The sequence below is a fragment of the Mustela lutreola genome, chromosome X (assembly GCF_030435805.1).
Source record: "Mustela lutreola isolate mMusLut2 chromosome X, mMusLut2.pri, whole genome shotgun sequence".
NCBI lineage: Eukaryota > Metazoa > Chordata > Mammalia > Carnivora > Mustelidae > Mustela > Mustela lutreola.
In genome coordinates, this window is record NC_081308.1 from 105,740,933 (window position 1) to 105,758,618 (window position 17,686).

At 41.5% G+C, this 17,686-nt stretch overlaps 1 protein-coding gene across 6 annotated transcripts in view; it reads left to right on the forward strand.

Annotated features, from left to right (window-relative positions):
* Positions 1–17,686, forward strand: part of GRIA3 (glutamate ionotropic receptor AMPA type subunit 3) — a 296,831-nt gene that overhangs the window by 71,285 nt on the left and 207,860 nt on the right. For all 6 annotated transcript variants that reach the window (XR_009349843.1, XM_059156924.1, XM_059156925.1 and 3 more), the window contains one exon: positions 6,280–6,519. Coding sequence is in view for 5 of the 6 variants with exons in the window: in XM_059156924.1 (XP_059012907.1) it covers positions 6,280–6,519 (240 nt within the window). In the remaining variant the exon portion in view is untranslated. The remainder of the gene's footprint in view (positions 1–6,279; positions 6,520–17,686) is intronic.

Consider the following 17,686-nt stretch of genomic DNA (forward strand, 5'->3'; position numbering starts at 1 on the left):
TTAAGGCCCTCACAGCTCTAAGTTTCTTTGGTCCCCTGGAATTCACAGTACTGTGGTATTACCTGGAGAACTTTCTTGTGATATATCTCTATCGGTTCCTTTAGAGCTATATTTTTCTTCTTCCTGCTTGCTTCAAATGTGATCATTAAGTCAGCAAGAGACTTCAGTTTCCTTCTTACCCCTGATTCAAAAGGCTATGAAAAGTGTTCTGTAAATGATATGCAATATTGCTATTCTGATCTTTGGGGTAATCAAGTTGTTTGACATTTTTGTAATGATGCCTTTTGGAATATTGGTGGTAGAATTAGCTGCTACATTGTACATTAACAATACCTGTCCCGACCCTATAGACTTGGGGACTATAAATAAAAGCATGACAGCTGGCTCCAGCCTTGCTTGTCACTCACCATTGAAGGGAACACAGCCGGGAGCTATACTAGAGTCCCCAGGAATCCAGGATGTAGTCAGAAACAGCATCTTCAACAAGAATTTGACGTTTTGCTAGTAGGAGGAAATGGAGATGGGCACCATTAGGAAACAGACAACCAAGATATTTCCTACTGGATAAACACAGAAGTCCCAAGAAGAGCCAGCATTTTAGCAGCACAAAGGCATTATATAGGGAAGGAAAGAGTAGAGGACAACAGTGCATTCTCAAGTCAAATTAGAATGGTTTCTTTATTAAACCATTACTCCCTAGGAATTAGAATAGGAAAGAGTGCTGACGAAATGTATAGGGGAAGGGAACAAGAAGAAAGGCTATGCTTACCTGGGTAATCAGTGTGACATTGCAAACAGTGGTTTCTGGGGGGAGGATAACCTGATGGGGTTAACAAGGCAAAATATGCCAGAAAGAGCTGGAAAGAGGAAAGAAACAGAGAAGGAACTATTTGGTTCCCAAGTTATGTGTTAGGCACTGTAAATATTTTCCATGTACCATTTCATTCATTCATTCTTTACCTCATGACAGTAACCCAAACCAACACTTACAATTGAGACATCATATTTTATTCATCTCATTCATTATGGTGTTTCCCCCTCACTAGTGTGTAAGCTCCAAGAGGACAAGATCTTTTTTTTCTCTCCTGTATCTTCCAATACCTATAACAATGCTTGGCACATAATAGATGCTCAGTAGATTTTGTTGCATGAATAAATAGCTAGCATTAATTATCTGTTTTGTGCCAGGCACTGTTACAGATGGCTTCTCATAACTAAACTCATTTTAGCTTTCACAACCAATGCTGAGACAGGCACTATTATTATCCCAATTTTACAGATGAAGAAACTGGGTTGGAGGCCCAGAGATATTAAGTAACTTGTCCAATAAGGGATCACCAGAGTATTTCAAACTATACAGTCTAACTTCAGAACCTGCCCATGTAATCACTGTCCTGTACTGAGGCTCAGAGAGGTTAAGTCACTTGTACAAAACCATGCAGTTTAAGACTGGCAGGGCTGTGATTGAAACCAAGGTCTGACTGTCCAAGAAGCTGTTTCCCTTTCTTCTGTACTTCACTGCTTCAAAAGATTGCCAAGATAATTATTTCTTCCATTATAATTTTACCAAGGGCTCATCTTCTGAGAAAAACTAGTGGGTGTCGTTCATTAAGGTTCAGATAAAGATAACAGACACTACCAAAGAGAATCATGAGTCCCAAAAGATCACCAATCTGCCACCCGATCTCATTGTTGGTATTTGGGGCTAGAGGGAGGTGAGGGAAGCTGCCAGCAGCTGAGTCATGGGAAACCCCTGGTAGAACCATCTATGCTGAGAGCTAGGCAATGAGGGTAAGTCACTTTCATGCCAGGCAAATTCTGACCCATGCTGCCCTACATAGCTCCGAAGTAGGGATGGTGTAGAGATGCTGATACAGCTTTTCTAAGAAACTAGTTCATAATTCATCGTGTGACCTTGTGCAAGACACTTCCTCTCTTTGTGTCACAATTTCTTTATGATAGGGAGGCACCAGTGGAACTCTGTTGAATCGGAAGTGCTTTACTTTATCCCTTTTATATATTGGACTTTTCCACATAAAATTTCATTTGGAGAAATGACTCCACATGAAAAACTATGCTTAAAAAATCACTGAATAAAATAGTGTTTAGTTCCTTTTAGCTCAAACTTTCTCAGAGTCTGAAGACAAGAACACTGTCCTTTGAGTCAGCACAACGTTCCATTCAGCCTTACTTTCTATAGCCAGGAATGGGCCCAGGGATCTGCTGTGAGAGGCCATTCACAGGTCCCCTGTGCCCCGGCTTCTTTCAGAGGTGGTTAACCCTGTCCTCACTTGGCAGTTGCCTTGACCCTTTTCCTTTGTTATTAAGTTTTTTATTTTAATTTCAGTATGGCTAACATGCAGTGTTACATTAGTTTCAGGTGTACAATACAGTGATTTAATAATTCTGTACATTACTCAGTGCTCATCAAGTTACGTGTACTCTTTAATTCCCCCCTCCATTGGGCTTTCTATTAACATTACTTATATATATCGAGATAGAGCAAGGTTAACTATGCACAATTGTATGTGCAGGGCAGCTGCACTTCTCTTATATAAGAAGGGAATAGAACATTTACTGATTTTCTCTCAACATTGTTTTTGCTGATGTTCACCACCACGTGTCTGCCTGTTGGACCACAGTAGCCTAGTGTTCCCTGAGGATTACTGCTGATCTGTAATACTTCTAAATACCTTTAGATGACCACAACTTGGTTCCCTCACACCTGCTTACTCATACATTTGTGTAAGGTCTTCCGTTGTCTCATTCTGCTTATCATCATACATAGGCTGAAGGACTTAACTGGGCACTTCTTCCTGGAGTCTGGTTTTCACATATTCAGTATGATTCCCTTTTTTAAAGTTTTAAAACAAGCAAAAATAACATTATATTGCTTAGGGGTGTGTGTGTGTGTGTGTCTTAAAAGACCAAGGTAATGATAAACACAAAATTCAGGATAGTTATGAGGGAGAGCCAGGAGGATGTCCAAACGGTGGGGTGGGTAAAATAGAGGGGAAGAGGAAGGTAAAAATAAAGTTCTCAGTAATGTTATAGTTCTTGGGTTGGTTGATGGTTTTATGGGTGTTCACTACCAGTGTTCATAAATAAATGAATGTCACAAGTATGAAAAGTTCATATCTAACCTAGTAATGATGAATTCTGTGCCCTTGAGTTTATGATTATAAGAGCAATGCAAGATTTTTTTATCAGCCAGAATCTCACTTCCATAACATACTTTTATTTTGTTTCCTTCCAATGTCAAGGGCTTTTTAAAACTCTAAGTGGATCACAGCCATAAGTTTGCCTCTCTTCAAGTGAATTTCCCCCAGTCAATTATTGTCCATAATTTAGTCAGATTGTAATTTTCCTCATTGGAAATACTTTGCGTTTCCCCACAAGATTATTTTTGTCTGGGGTTCATGGATCCTTATCTTGGGCCTTGCATGCTAGTTGTTATGGATCCAGGAATTACCAACTAACTCCTGAATAATGTTCACTGAAGGGCCATGATTGCTTGTTGCCAGAAAAAATACATGATCCTTAAATTTGAATTTCAGGTCAATAAAAAATAATTCTTGGGGACACCTGGATACTTCAGTCAGTTAAGTGTCTGCCTTTGGCTCAGATCCTGATCCCAGGGCCCTGGGATTGAGTCCAGGGGAGCCTGCTTCTCCCTCTCCCTCTGCCCCTCCTTGCTCAGCAGGGAGCCTGCTTCTCCTTCTGCTTGACACTCTCTCTCCCTTTGACAAATAAATAAAATATTTTTTAAAAAACAAATGATTATTTAGTATACGTATGAACTTGAGGCCTACAGAGTCCTCTCTTTTACTTACTAAATCTTTCGCTGCCTCATTTGGGCCAATAACTACTCTTTAATGTCATTATTGGATTTGCATCCCAGGGAGTGTGAGTTTTAGAGTCAGACTGAGTCCAGTTCAAATCCTGGCTCCTCCACTCAAGATACAGAACATTTTATCTCAGAATTCTCATCGATTAAATAGAAATATTAGCAATACATCATGAGGTTGTTGGGAATATTGGATATTTGTATAGTATTTAGCATAATTCCTGGTACATACTAAGCACTCAATGGCTATTATCATTATTTTTGTCGTTTTTATATAGAACATTATGTGCACCAGCTAAGATCTGACCTGGTACTGCAAAACTCTCTATTTACAGGATTAATTTGGGAACTGACCTTCCTTAGCATCTTCCTTGGTGATAACCAAGGCAAAGTGGCATCCTGCTTCTTGCTTTTTGTTTCTGAACACTTCTTTTGGCCCCCTGTCATGAAGTGCCTCATATTTGTTTCTCTAATTGATTTTCTCCTTTTAATATAAAGACCTATTTTATTTCTGTCTTTGGGGGGTCACTTAGAATTCCTCAAGTTGGAGGCTATGGTCTTCCCTGATGGGAGCCTGAATGCTAGGTAATCACTTTTAATAATGCTATCCTTAAGCCAATGACTAATGAGTATGGCTAACAAAGGGGAACAGCCCTTATCAATAACAGGTTTAAATAGAATGCAGGGACCCAGTTAAGCCTCCAGATATCTAAATTCCCAGACAGTCCCAGACACCATCTACTCCGACTACAGAGGAGAGTCCAAGCAAAATCTTCCCAGATAAACCTAGCCAACTCACAAAAACATGAGAAATAATAATAAATTATTGTTATAAATGCATACATACATACTTGCAGGGAAAGCAAGATACCCTAGATATTGAGAACTCTCTGTTTCTCACAATCAGATCAAGAAATGAATTAAATTGATTTTCCACTTGTCTCCCTCCTATATTCAGCACCTTCCTTCTTTTTCGTGCCCAATGCCTTTACTCTTTCTCATGTCAGGAAAGACTCCAGACACTTTACATCCTCTTCTCTGATCCACCCTTCCCTCTCAAAACTTACCTGTTTATACACTCTCCCTGGTGTCTAATTGGACATAGGATATGTTAATTCATCTTTATTGTGAGAGAGAGAGATAGAGAGACAGAGAAAGAGAGAAGGGGGCAGGAGAGGCTGAAGGAGAAAGAGAGGGAGAGGGAATTTTAAGCAGGCTCCAAGTTCAGTGCAGAGTCTGCCATGGGACTTGATCTCACAAGCCTGAGATCATGACCTGAACCAAAATCAAGAGTCAGATGCTTAATCCACTGAGCCACCCAGGTGTCCCATACATAATAATTCACCTTAGCATGCTAAAAACTTTAAAAGATTCTATTTAATACCCCTCCCAAACCATGGAGTTTTTTTCAACACTCTAAACCTAAAGAATAAGCCAAGCAGTGGCTTCCTAGCAGATACGGGAGGCCATGCAGGATTCCTTAAATCACACCACATTATCAGCTGCCTGTTCTGTCTGCTTCGCATGAATGGAAGGGAGCAGTAGAGCAGATAATCTAAAGATCATTTCCACTTGGTTTGGGAATGCACCACACGGTGTTGTTGTAGCTGATTTGCTTTGCTAATTATGTTCTACTTAAGCTAATATTGAAATTGGTTCACATTTTTTAAGCTCATCTGGGCAAGAAGAGGGAAAATGTGGTAGTGTGGCCCACTTTGAAATGAAGGACATAAAAGTTCTATGTATGAGCTGATAGATCTAGAAGATAAATGCCCAAGGAACAAAATAGAACTTTGCCAGTTACACCTACCTCATGTGACTCCCTGAAAGGCCAGTCTTTCCAATGACCTGCCCAGAATCTGAACCTTCATTAGTAACCTTCATTAAGGGTCTTAATCATGACATAGGTATGGTTAAAGCAGTATGTAACCTAAGAGGAGTAACGCATTTCCTAGCAGACATATTAGCAATTTGTCTAAGTCATCAGTCCTTTTTGTCATCTAGTGGAAAAATCACTGAAGTGGTGGGACACAAGATAATGGTACATTGATGGGGGCATGGGTACACTAAAAGACCATTGGGCAGCTGTGGCAGAAGTAAAAGAACACCAAGTGCCTTGTGGGTGAGCTGGAAGGGTTGCAGAAAGAGGGTAAGGCAAACTTCACCTCTTTTTTCCTGAATTTTCCTAGTTTCTTGCTCATGGTAGACATAGAAAACATGCAACTCTATCAAATACATTCTTCACTTCTTTCCACTTTTCTTGCTGGGTAATTGGGCTTTCGAGGGCTTCCGAAGATTTCAGAGATCTTGGTTTTCCTTTGAGGCATGTCCTTTAGAGCCAAAGCCTAACTATCCATTGTCTTTCCAACCCTATAAGCTGCAGCAAGGGACCATGGGGCTATTGAAATGTCTTGCTGTCTTTCTCATTGCAGTCTGCTCCCAGTTCTCAAGAGGGGTATATGCCATCTTTGGATTCTATGACCAGATGTCAATGAACACTCTGACCTCCTTCTGTGGGGCCCTGCACACATCCTTTGTGACGCCCAGCTTCCCCACTGATGCAGATGTGCAGTTTGTCATCCAGATGCGCCCAGCCTTGAAGGGTGCCATTCTGAGTCTGCTGGGTCACTACAAGTGGGAGAAGTTTGTGTACCTCTACGACACAGAAAGAGGTAAGAAGAGGCATCTGCTCTCCTCTTTAAATATTCATGTAACAGTGCTGTTCAACCCTCCTCAACTGATGTTTGTTCCCTTCTCGTTCAGTAAATACAATCTAATACTCTTTTAAACTGTATTTATTTATTTTTTTAAGGTTTTTTTTATAAAGATTTTATTTATTTATTTGACAGAGAGAAATCACAAGTAGATGGAGAGGCAGGCAGAGAGAGAGGGAAGCAGGCTCTCTGCCGAGCAGAGAGCCCGATGTGGGACTCGATCCCAGGACTCTGAGATCATGACCTGAGCCGAAGGCAGCGGCTTAACCCACTGAGCCACCCAGGTGCCCCTAAACTGTATTTAAATTCAAAGTGAATTTAAATTAAGACCCCAAAACACCAATTCAATGGTCATATTAGAATCTAATTTTTCAAACTATATATGTCCTCTCACCCCCAGCCATGGAAAGAGGGTTGGGACTCTCCTGGCTGAGTCACTGTTGTTGAAAAAGCACCCTCTCCCCTCAAAATAATTTAAGTGGTCTACAATGCACAAAGTAAAAGCAGATTTATCCAAAATAGAGACAGGCTTAAGCTGGAAAGTTTCGGAAAATTAATCCTATCAGAGAAGGTAATTGTCCCCATTTCAAAGATTCAAAAACTAAAGCCCAAGAAGAAATGTGCTTTTTCACTCAGCCATTTAACCACAGAGCTGGGACTGGTGTCAATATCTCCTGCTTCTAGGGCTTGTTTTGCTAGATCACATTAAGTCTTCAGCTTACATGGCCTCAACAATTATCTGATGGAAATAATGAGCAGAGAGTAACTAAACTGGACTTTGGGAATGGATGTTTTTTCTAATAGTAATAATAATAATAATAATAATAATAATATATTGAAGACACATTTTATTGAAACAATCTCAGATATTAAGGGTCTGATTCTAAATAACATACAGTTAGGTGTATTTGTTAATTGTATAATGCATTATAATTCAGCCAAATAGACTCCTCAAAAGCCCAGTTATCTTTGAGGGGTTCCTCAGTAAAACCAAAGGATCCTATCACCATAAGATTCCAAAAAATAATGTTACTTTATCATTTGTTTGCCTGTAACTCTGCCTGTAGCCTGGGAATGATTCTTTCTGACTCAGAGAAGGAGGGAACAAATGGAAGGCTTGTCTGCCTGAGTGGTACCCGGAGAAGAGGTCTTTTCTAGGTAACTTAACTTGAAAGACTATTTTGGTTTTTCAGAAACCCAAAGAACTCCCTATATTTGCCTATGGTACTTACTTCTTTTTTTTTTTTAAGTTTTATTTATTTATTTGACAGAGAGAGAACACAAGTAGGTAGAGCAGCAGGCAGAGGGAGAGGGAGGGGGGAGAAGCAGGTTCTCCGTTGAGCAGGGAACCTGATGTAGGGCTCAATCCCAGGACCCTGGGATCATGACCTGAGCCGAAGGCCACCAATTAATCGACTGAGTCACCCAGGTTCCCCAACTTATTTCTAAAATATTATAGCTATCCTGAACCCAAAGCAAGAGACCTGAGTTCTAGTTCAAGATCTGCCATTTTAATGAGCTCTCTGACCTTGACTAATGCAATGAAGCTCTCTTGGCCTTGTCTTCTCTCCTAGGGCACTTCTTGTCTTAATGTAACGTTCTATGATTTTTTGAGATATTATACCAGACACAGAACACTTTGTGTCTTACTGCTAAACCTAACTCATATATTATTAGTTCATAAGTCAAGCAATTTTAAAAGTTGTTACCAACCCCCAGTGGTGTGTTTCAGATGCTTATATAATACAGTTCCAATGGGGGTGGACAGAAAAGAACTTTGGTGAAACCATTCATGAACAACATGGGACACTATCAAGTTGAATGCCACACTATAGACTCTAATTGCTCTAAGAATTGTGAAAAGATATCACCCCAGCAAAGTAGAGTTTTCTGAGAAGGTTGGCTAGATGATCTAAGCTAGATGATCTAAGCTAGATGAAGTTGTAGATTGCAAAAGAAGAGGGAGGTATGGTTTGGAGAAGGGGAAAAGAGATGAACCAAGGGCAGAATCAGGAAGGAGTGCTGTGTGTTCACACAGAGCCTTGCCTGACAAGGATACAAAAATAGTTTCAACATTTGAATCCATAGTTTGCTAGATTCCATTGCATTTCATTTTCTCTCAAACACTGAGGATGAATTTGCCTATTTCTGTGTATTGCATATGGTATATTACACTGTGTAACAATCTAAATTTCAGAATGGAAGTTTGTAAATCAGGCAGCTTCTCTCCTGAAAACTGTTGTAAACTAAATACCAGTTTTATTAACACTGTAACCCCCCATCTATTTAAAAGCAGAAGATAGAGCTCATGTGTTTTCTCCTCATCTCCCATGGCCTTTCTTCACCCATTAGTTGTCAATTGGAGGAAAGGAAGCAAAAGTCCATCTAGGTCTATTTCTCATCCCTGTCTCTTTTCTCAAATCATCTTACTAAATAGTTTGGACAGTTCTGTGGTCTAAGAGCCAAAAGAATCCTTTCCTATTCATACATATTTATAATTTTTTTCTTTATGGTCATTTAGCAGGTAGGACTGATCTGGTCTGCTTAAGAACTACTTTCTATAAACTTTTAGACTAACTTCCTCCTCTGAAAACTTTCTTAAAACACTGAACCAGGACCCTGTTCTAGTATTTCCAATGGCTTATATGGCCCACACTTGGGGAAAAAATGTAGTGTATTCTTCAAGACTCAACATAATTATGCCTCAGTCAACTAACAAACCTGTTGTCCATATGTTACCTAATGAGAACCTTCCACTGCAGCCAGCTCCCATTTTCTTTCTTTCTTTCTTTTTTTTTAAGATTTTATTTATTTATTTGTTAGAGAGAGAGCGCATGAGCAAACACAAGCAGGGGGAGCAGCAGGAAGAAGGAGAAGGAGGCTCCTCACAGAGCAAGGAGCCCAATGCAGCACTTGATCCCAGGATGCTGGGACCATGACCAGAGCAGACGCTTAACTGACTGAGTCACCCAGGTGTCCCATGCAGCTCCCATTTTCCATAGTTGCCCAAATGTGCCAGAACTATGCTTGGTCTCAGCAACTTTACTTCTACTACTACCTAGAATTCTCTCCATCTTGATTAGAAAATCCTGTCGGTCCTTCCATTTTTCAAAACCTACCTCAAACTCTACCTCTCCAAGGTAGCCATCCCTGGCCACTCCAGTTCATTGTCACTCACTCATTCATTTAGTCAGTCAGTCAGTGTTAGATCATAGGCATGGGTTCTGCACCTATCTTAATGGATAGGACCTAATTTTAAAAAGATTCTCAGTGATAGCCTCATTGAGAAGGGGCATTTAAGGTGAGAAATAATGGATTAGAAGGGACAGCCATGTGAAAAATAGAGGGAAAGAGTTTCAAGCAGTGGAAATAGCATGTGCAAAGGCCCTGTAGCAGAGAAGTTTGGTATGTTTGAGGAAATGAAAGAAGACAAGTGTGGGTAAAGGGGAGTGAGGAGGTTGAGAGTGGCCTGAGATGAGACTGTAGAAGTAGACAGGAGGCAGAGGATAGCCATAGAGAATGAAAAGGAGCCATGGTAAGGAATACGAATTTTATTCTAACTTCAGTGGGAGGTCTTTGGAGGATTCTGAACAGGGGAGTCACATGATCTAAGTTTCTGTAGAGAATGGAATGTGGTACAAGAACAAAAGAAGGGAAGCTAATGAAAAGGCCACCATGGTTATTTAGGTGAGAAATTATGGGAGCTTAGAATAGGCTGGAGATGGAGAAAAGTGGATGAAATTGAAATACATTTGGGACACAGAATCAACAAAACTTGGGACAGGTTGACTGTGGGATATGAGGGAGAAGAAGGCTTCATGGATGACTGGTAGACTTTTGGCTTGAGGGACTGGGCAAAATGATAACTATTTACTAAGGTGACTGAGCAGGAGGAGAACAAGTTTTAAGGAGCAAAGATCCTGCCTACCTCTGAACACCCACAGGACCCTTTTGTCCATGTCACTCACTTGGCACTTAACGTAAGTGTTCTCCATTGTTATTTCACTGAGTCTGCTGTATACCTTCCCAAGCTCCTCTCTCCAGTGTGATAACCAATAATTGGTTAGCACCTAGATTTATACTTTGTGTCTACAGTGGTACATAGTGTGGGCCTGGGGACATATTTAGTGTTTTTCCAATGCCATTACTGGTTATTCAAGAGTAAGCCCATGTCCATTTTTGTTGTTGGACTGAAAGAGAGAGAGACACACACAAGGCAGAGAAGGAAGGAAGGAAGGAAAGAAGGAAGAAAGGAAGGAAGTAAATGGGGGGAGGGAGGGAGGGGGGAATTGAGAAGGAGGGAAGGGAGGGAAGAAAAAAGATGGGAAGGGAAGAAAGAGAGGAGAAAGTGAATCCAGTTTGTAAATCAAGCCATGAGGTACAGTTCTTTAAAATATTCAATAAAGCGTCTATTGTGTATTTCCTCATTTTCTACAATAATCTATTGCTTTCATAGTAAACATTTTGGGAGAAATTACAACCGTGAAATCAAATTTTAGAATATTTTAATTACATAAGAGATAAATGGAAAATAGAGAGACAAAAGGGAATATGTCATTCAAGTAAGCTAAATATACAAATGATGTGACTCTACTGTATGAGGGTAGCGGTAAATGAGAAGCTGAGAAATGGGTTGTACAGTTGAGGTCATTTAAAAGATTTGTGGCACAATCAAGATAACATTGCCTCTGAAGTTATAAACAGCAAATGGATTTCAAGGCTTTCTTGGCTACACACAGATTTCTGCCTGCCAAGAAAGGTCTGGTTTTGTGTTTGCAGTCTTCACTTTGCTTTGTTATCAAAATACCATGTAGCTTCATTAATACAAAGTTGAAAATTCTGCTCTTGGTGCTGTATACAGAGAAATTCATTTCTTGGAAAAATTATGAGGTTGACTAAGTGAGATATCTGCCCCTTTGTACCCTCTCCTCTTTATTTACCCAGGGTTCCCCACTCTGTCATTTGTCTACACCTGCCCTCCCTGGTAGGAACAAAGCCTTGATCTCTCTGTCCCAACCTGCCTCTACACCTCCACAGAGACTTTCCTGTCCCACATTTTGTTTCCACTGACTAATAGACTCTCTTTGCAAGTGACAACACTTCAGCTGACCAATAGACTTTCTCTAGCAAGTGACAACACTTCAGCTGACCAATGTACTCATGCTAATTTCTCTATGGCTGTTAATGATGTGATGTGTTAGTGCATCCAGGGAAGAAATTTCTAGTCAGGTAAGAGCATTCTGTGGCATTAAACCCTAATCCAAAGCATGGCTTTCTGCTGCTGGCATCCTAGACACCACAAGTCCAGTTGGGGAGGCCTCTTGCCCACACACCTTCCCACACAGAAAGTCCTAAAGCTATGCCAGGGAAGCGTTGTTGGTCTGAAACATGGTCACCTCTTCCAGTTTTCTGTTAGACCTGCTTTTTTGGGTGTAAGTGACCTAGTTCTCTGTGGTGCTAACATTTCCCCCAGAACAGCAACATACTTGAGAACTGCAGCCAGACTCTCTCGTGCCACTGACAACTCTCCTTGCCTTCAATGGGCACAGCCCACAGAGATGAAAGGTTCTGGCCCAGGCTGCAGCTCTCAGCTTAGATAATGAGATAATAGTTCTAAGTGCCCTTTGAGGCAACTAGTCCCTACCTTCTTGCCAGTGTTCAATAAACTCCTGCTGTTTCCCATTCTCAACCTGAAACTCCCTACTCAGTTCCCAAGTCACTCTCTGGAAGTCAACAGCCTTCTAACAGACCTTTCTATTTTCTCTAGAAAGTTGGGGCCGAAACATGGGTGGTGGCAACAGGTAGTCCATCAGTCACCAAGCAATTATTGGGCCTTTTCTAGTACTAGCTTGTGCCGGGCCACTGGTAGTATTTAAGAAAGACAGAATTAGCTGCTGCCTTAAAGAGTTCACAGTCCTGTTGCTGTAACAGTGATTTATCTCAAGGGCCTGGAAAAAAATTAATTTTTAACCCAACTGTTCCCTCATCCAATAATGACATGTGCATTCATTAGAGCAGACACCTTGTGAAAGATTAAAAGGGTCGCCAGATAACAAGGAAGATGGGAAAATGCTTGAAGAGCATGAGGGCTTAAGAGGTAAAGAGATTCCCCCCAGACAAGGATAAGGGGACCCTTCCTCACAGGAGTGTTTTCGGATTGACTGGGTTCAATGCCAGACACCTTCTTGTATGTTGTTGTTTACCACCCACTTATGCAACCTGGCTTCATCCCTCCCCTCCAGTTCTATATTCCCAAATAAAGTGCAGAATCTGTCTCCCCTCTATGTTTCTGTCTCTGTTTCTGTCTCCTGCTCTCCCTCCCTCCCTTCTTCCTGCTTTCCTTTCCCTTTTTACACACACACACACACACACACACACACAAGCATGCATGCATACACATACACACCCCAGTACCAATCAGTGGCACAAATCAATAAATCCCTCTTATTGGCCTCATTTTATCATAAGATAAATCTGTTGGATAAGAGCAGCTGCCATTTTTTTTACAAGCACTTCCTATGCACTAGGCCATGAGTTTTTGGATTACCACACTGAATCCACGTGGCAACCCTGTATCTTTACAAATGAGGAAACCAAGGCACAAAATGACTGAATTATGGCTCCTAGGATCACACAGCTCAGTGTGCCAAAGTAGCAAAACCAGAATTTCAACCCAGGTCTGCCGCATTCACAGTCTATGCATGCTATTTGCTGCAATAACACTGCCTCCCACACTTGTAACATTTTAAAACTTCTACTACCTCTTCCCTTAGTCCTTCCTTCAGCCATTCTTCAAAGTATCTGTTACCTCGACACTCCCTATCCTAGATGTCCTCCTATGGTTATAGTCCAGGGGTCGATTTCCTTCATAAAGCCTGGTGTCCACAAATGAACACCAGAAGTCGTGGTCCTGGAGTTCCAAGATCCCAGATAGGCAGCAGATCAAAAATCCAGGTTAAGTGGTGCCTGGGTGGCTCAGTTGTTAAGCATCTTCCTTTGGATCAGGTCAAGATCCCAGGGTCCTGGGGTTGAGCCCCACCTCGGGCTCCCTGTTCAATGGAGAGTCTGCTTCTCTCTCTCCCTCTGCTGCTTCCCCTGCTTGTGCGCGCGCTCTCTCTCTCTCTCTCTATCTCTCTATCTCTTTCTCTTGCTCTCTCTCTCTACAAAATAAATATACATACAAATAAATAAATAAATAAAATCATTTTTTAAAATCCAGGTTAAGGGGTAAATGAGTAGTAAAAATAGCAAATGCAGCCGGGTGGGTGGCTCAAACCCTTAGAGTGCTGTGATGGGGACATGGCTCTGAGGCAAAGTGAACTCAGAGATTCCTCTCTGAGTAAGAAGCAGTTCCCAGAGCAGAGAAAGATCTGAAACTGAAGGTCCTCATCAATATGGTGCCATTTTTGCCTGGAGAAGAAGAAAGCAAGGAGAGACAGATGATAGGTTCTACCACGGCTACTTGGCAGGAACGTGAAGAAAATGGTTTCAGGTAACTTGATGTAAGAAAAGAAAAGAGAAGAGAAGAGAAGAGAAGAGAAAAGAAGAGAAGAGAAGAGAAGAGAAAAAGAAAAAGATAAAAGGATAAAGAACAGACTATCGTGGATTTTTTTTTTCTCCTCCACTTTAAGAACTGAGTAAAAGATGTGCGAAGGTAACAGATGGCTCCAATTCTAGTCATGTCCATTTGCCTTCTGGGAAAAGCAAAGCCAAGAGAGTTTTTATTGAAATTCAAGCTACTTTTTACATCTGAATAAATTAGGAAGGCCCAGAGAGTATGTTATGCTGTGAGAGACAGACACTAAATTCCCCTGTTTGAGTGGCAATAATCGGGGTTGACAGTACTTGAGACATTTGGTAGCTTCTGCGGCCTGCCTAATCTATTGTGATGAGTCCTCAACTGTGAGAGCATCTTGAGAGCCTGCGCAATAATAACAGTGAATGACTATTTGGACTGGATTGTGAATAAAAGACCACACATATGTCTGTAATGAGAATTTCATTGAAAATGAAAATACCGAAGCTGTCATATTTTTTAATGCTTCGATTTGCACATCCTTGACTGCTTTGGGGCATAAAAAGAGAAAGTGCAGAGCAATTTGTTGTCAGCTCTTGAAATAAATTATCATTTAAACACTTCTTCTCCACAAAGGTTATTAGCTTAGTAGCTTGTTCCTAGGGTTGAACCATCAGTAGGGGAAAAAAAATCACAAGACATTAAACTACCCTTTCAAAAGCTGAATATTAGTTACTGTGGAAATTGTTCTCTCAGTGGCTTAACATATTTTGCTGTAGCTCTCCAGTGCTACAGATTAGACTGCAGCGACTATTAATAAATACTGTCATATTTTACAGCTGTCACGCAAAGCTGAAAAAAGGCTTCGCTGTGATTAGATCCTGTTTACTGTAATATTTCCAGCTCAGCCTCAGAAAGGCAGTTTTCCTATAAAGGTATTTTCCATAAGTAGAATATTTCTCCATCAGACAACATGACTAATTTTAATGTATCATTAACTCCTTGGTAGCAGTGAATTTGAGGTTGAATTGACTTCACAGCCAGAGATCCATTCCTCTCCAGAGACACAGTAAGCTCAACTGTCAAATCTTTTCTTTTGGGTTATCCTTCATATTCAGAGATGGTGTGGCCATCGGGAGATGTGCTCCAAGTCATCACCCTCCCCCCCGACCCTGCAGCACACAGATGCAGAAGGACAAATTTGTACCAGTTTATCTACCTTCTTTTGCCTTGTCCCTCTTGTGACCAATTGCACTGTTTGCAAGGCAGCAGGTCAGGATTTAGGGCAGGAGTGACACTTCGGTGGGCTAGCTTGAAATTCTGCATCGTGAGCTTAAATGCCATCATAAGAACAAAAGAAATAAATCTCCAGCCCCCCTACCATGCATTAGCTGTTTGGAATGGGATTCACATCTCTGAAGAAAGGAGGTGACAGCTGGCAGGGTTGCTTTTGTTCTGACCTTCCATTGCTTTTCATCCAGCTCCTTGAGAAATTAACCCTCACTAAACTGAGTATCTAGTTTTTGATGAGTGGGTGGTCCTGACGCTATTGAGGGTTAGCTGATGTATTCTGTAAATTCAGAGTGGAGCTGGAGAGGTCCTTGAGAACGCTCTTCTAAATGTTCCTTGGGGGAAGAAAGAGACTGTGTGGCGTAGACCTACAACTGTGGTTTTAAGATTTGTCCCCTGGAGCCCCTTTAGAAAACAAAACCTGGGCAGGAGTGCTGTGGAGGTTAAACAAAAGAATGCATGTACTGTCTTTAGCACCAAGCTGGACATAGTAATGTGCTCAATAAATGTTACCTCTTTTTATTTTATTATCATTATAGAACAGTGATCCTCAGTGGGGAGAGAAGGTGATTTGGCCTCCCGCAGGGACATCTGGCCCTGTCTAGAGACATTTTCAGTAGTGGGAAGAGGCCAGAAATGCGGCTAAACATCCTACAGCACACAGGACAGTACCCACCCCCAAAAGAATTATCTGGAACAAAATATCAAGAGTGTCAAGGTAGCAGCAGGGTCAAAGGACAGATGGTTGCAGAAACTCCTCAAGGGGTTGTCAGTGAACCAATCTAGCATTTACTGAGTCTCTCTTACTGTGCCTGGATTGGTGTTTAGAACTAGCAGTTTCAATAGGAGGTAGAGCCTTCAGCTTTGAAGAGCTTCTATTATGGTCAGCGAAACAGGATAAGATTAATGCACATGAAATAGAGAGAAGGGTAAAACAGCATAAGGCCAGAGCTAGATTGTGTAGTACAGATTTGAAGTATCGTGGGAATCCAAATAAGAAAGAGTTCACAATTGGCAAGATGGACACATCATGGAAGGCTCAACAGAAGAAGTTAGACATTTTTCTAAGCCCATCACCCAACTAGCAATGACCTTTCCTTGATTGCTAAGGCCAAGCTGGCATCTAGAACCAAAACAACATGGCATTCCCATCAATGCTCCCAAACGTCAGAGCTCAGGGCAAGAAACACAATTAAAAGAGAAACCAAAAAAAGAAACAATGTCCTTTTTACTAAATGGAAAGCAATTACAGAGCTGTTTGAAAATAGGCAGTAAACAAAAGGAGGGAGGAAAATACTGGCATAATTCCATTCCCCCCCCAACTAATCCTGTAGCAAAAGTGCAATTTGCAACAAAATCAACAGTGCTCTCTCCCTCTCTCTTGCAGTCAAACACACTGTTTGGCATCAGTACCACTACACAGGATGCTTTAGCAGAAAAGTGAACGGAAGCAAGGAAGATAGGATATGAGTGGGAAGTTAAGGTGGAGCACGGCTTGCTCCACCCTGACCTCCCCTCTCCCCACCATGCCCCGCCCCCCCCCCCGCTTCCCCCCTTCCCAATCTCTATGGAGTGCCTTCATTTAGGAGGAAAGTGGGGGCCCTAACACAGACTACATCCCTCCCCATCTCCCTGGATCCTTTCTGTCAATAAGTTTCCAGTGTCGGCTGCTATCCTGCTTTGTCGACTCCACAAACGATCTGATTAATTCTCTGGTGCTAACTGCCTCAGCGGGCTTTCTCAGCAGTAGAAAAGAGGCTAATTAAGATCATGTCAGGCGAAGAGGCTGACAGGTTATGTTCCTGGGCCACACGGAACTTTTAGAGGGCGCTTCAACTCCACTGCAGGCAGGCCGTGCTTGGCCAGACACTGACTCTATCATAGCCTTTGAATTTATTTCCACCAATTCCTGTGTCAATGGGCTTCCATTTTGTCAAGGATTTACGTTCTTCTCCTTGGGGTAATGAGCTGCCACTGTGTTTGCTCTCAATCACATTATTTCAGCTCCCTTTCATTTGAATTTTTAATATGCTTATAAACAAAGATAACAATTAATAGTGGGGTCATTTTCCCACCTAAATCATGTGTGCGAGAGTGTGTGCAAGAGACAGAGAGAGAGGGAGAGGCTGTGTGTGTGTGTGTGTCTGTCTGTCTGTCTGTCTGTCTTATCAGCATATAGACCATAGAGGTGAGTTTAGGACAAGTAAAGGAAGCCCTACTTCTCACAGCAGGTAGAAAATGGAGGAAACATATGGAACTCATTACACCAAATGGTGGATTAGACTGAAAATAAAAATAGCTTCTCTCTCCCCCCAATAA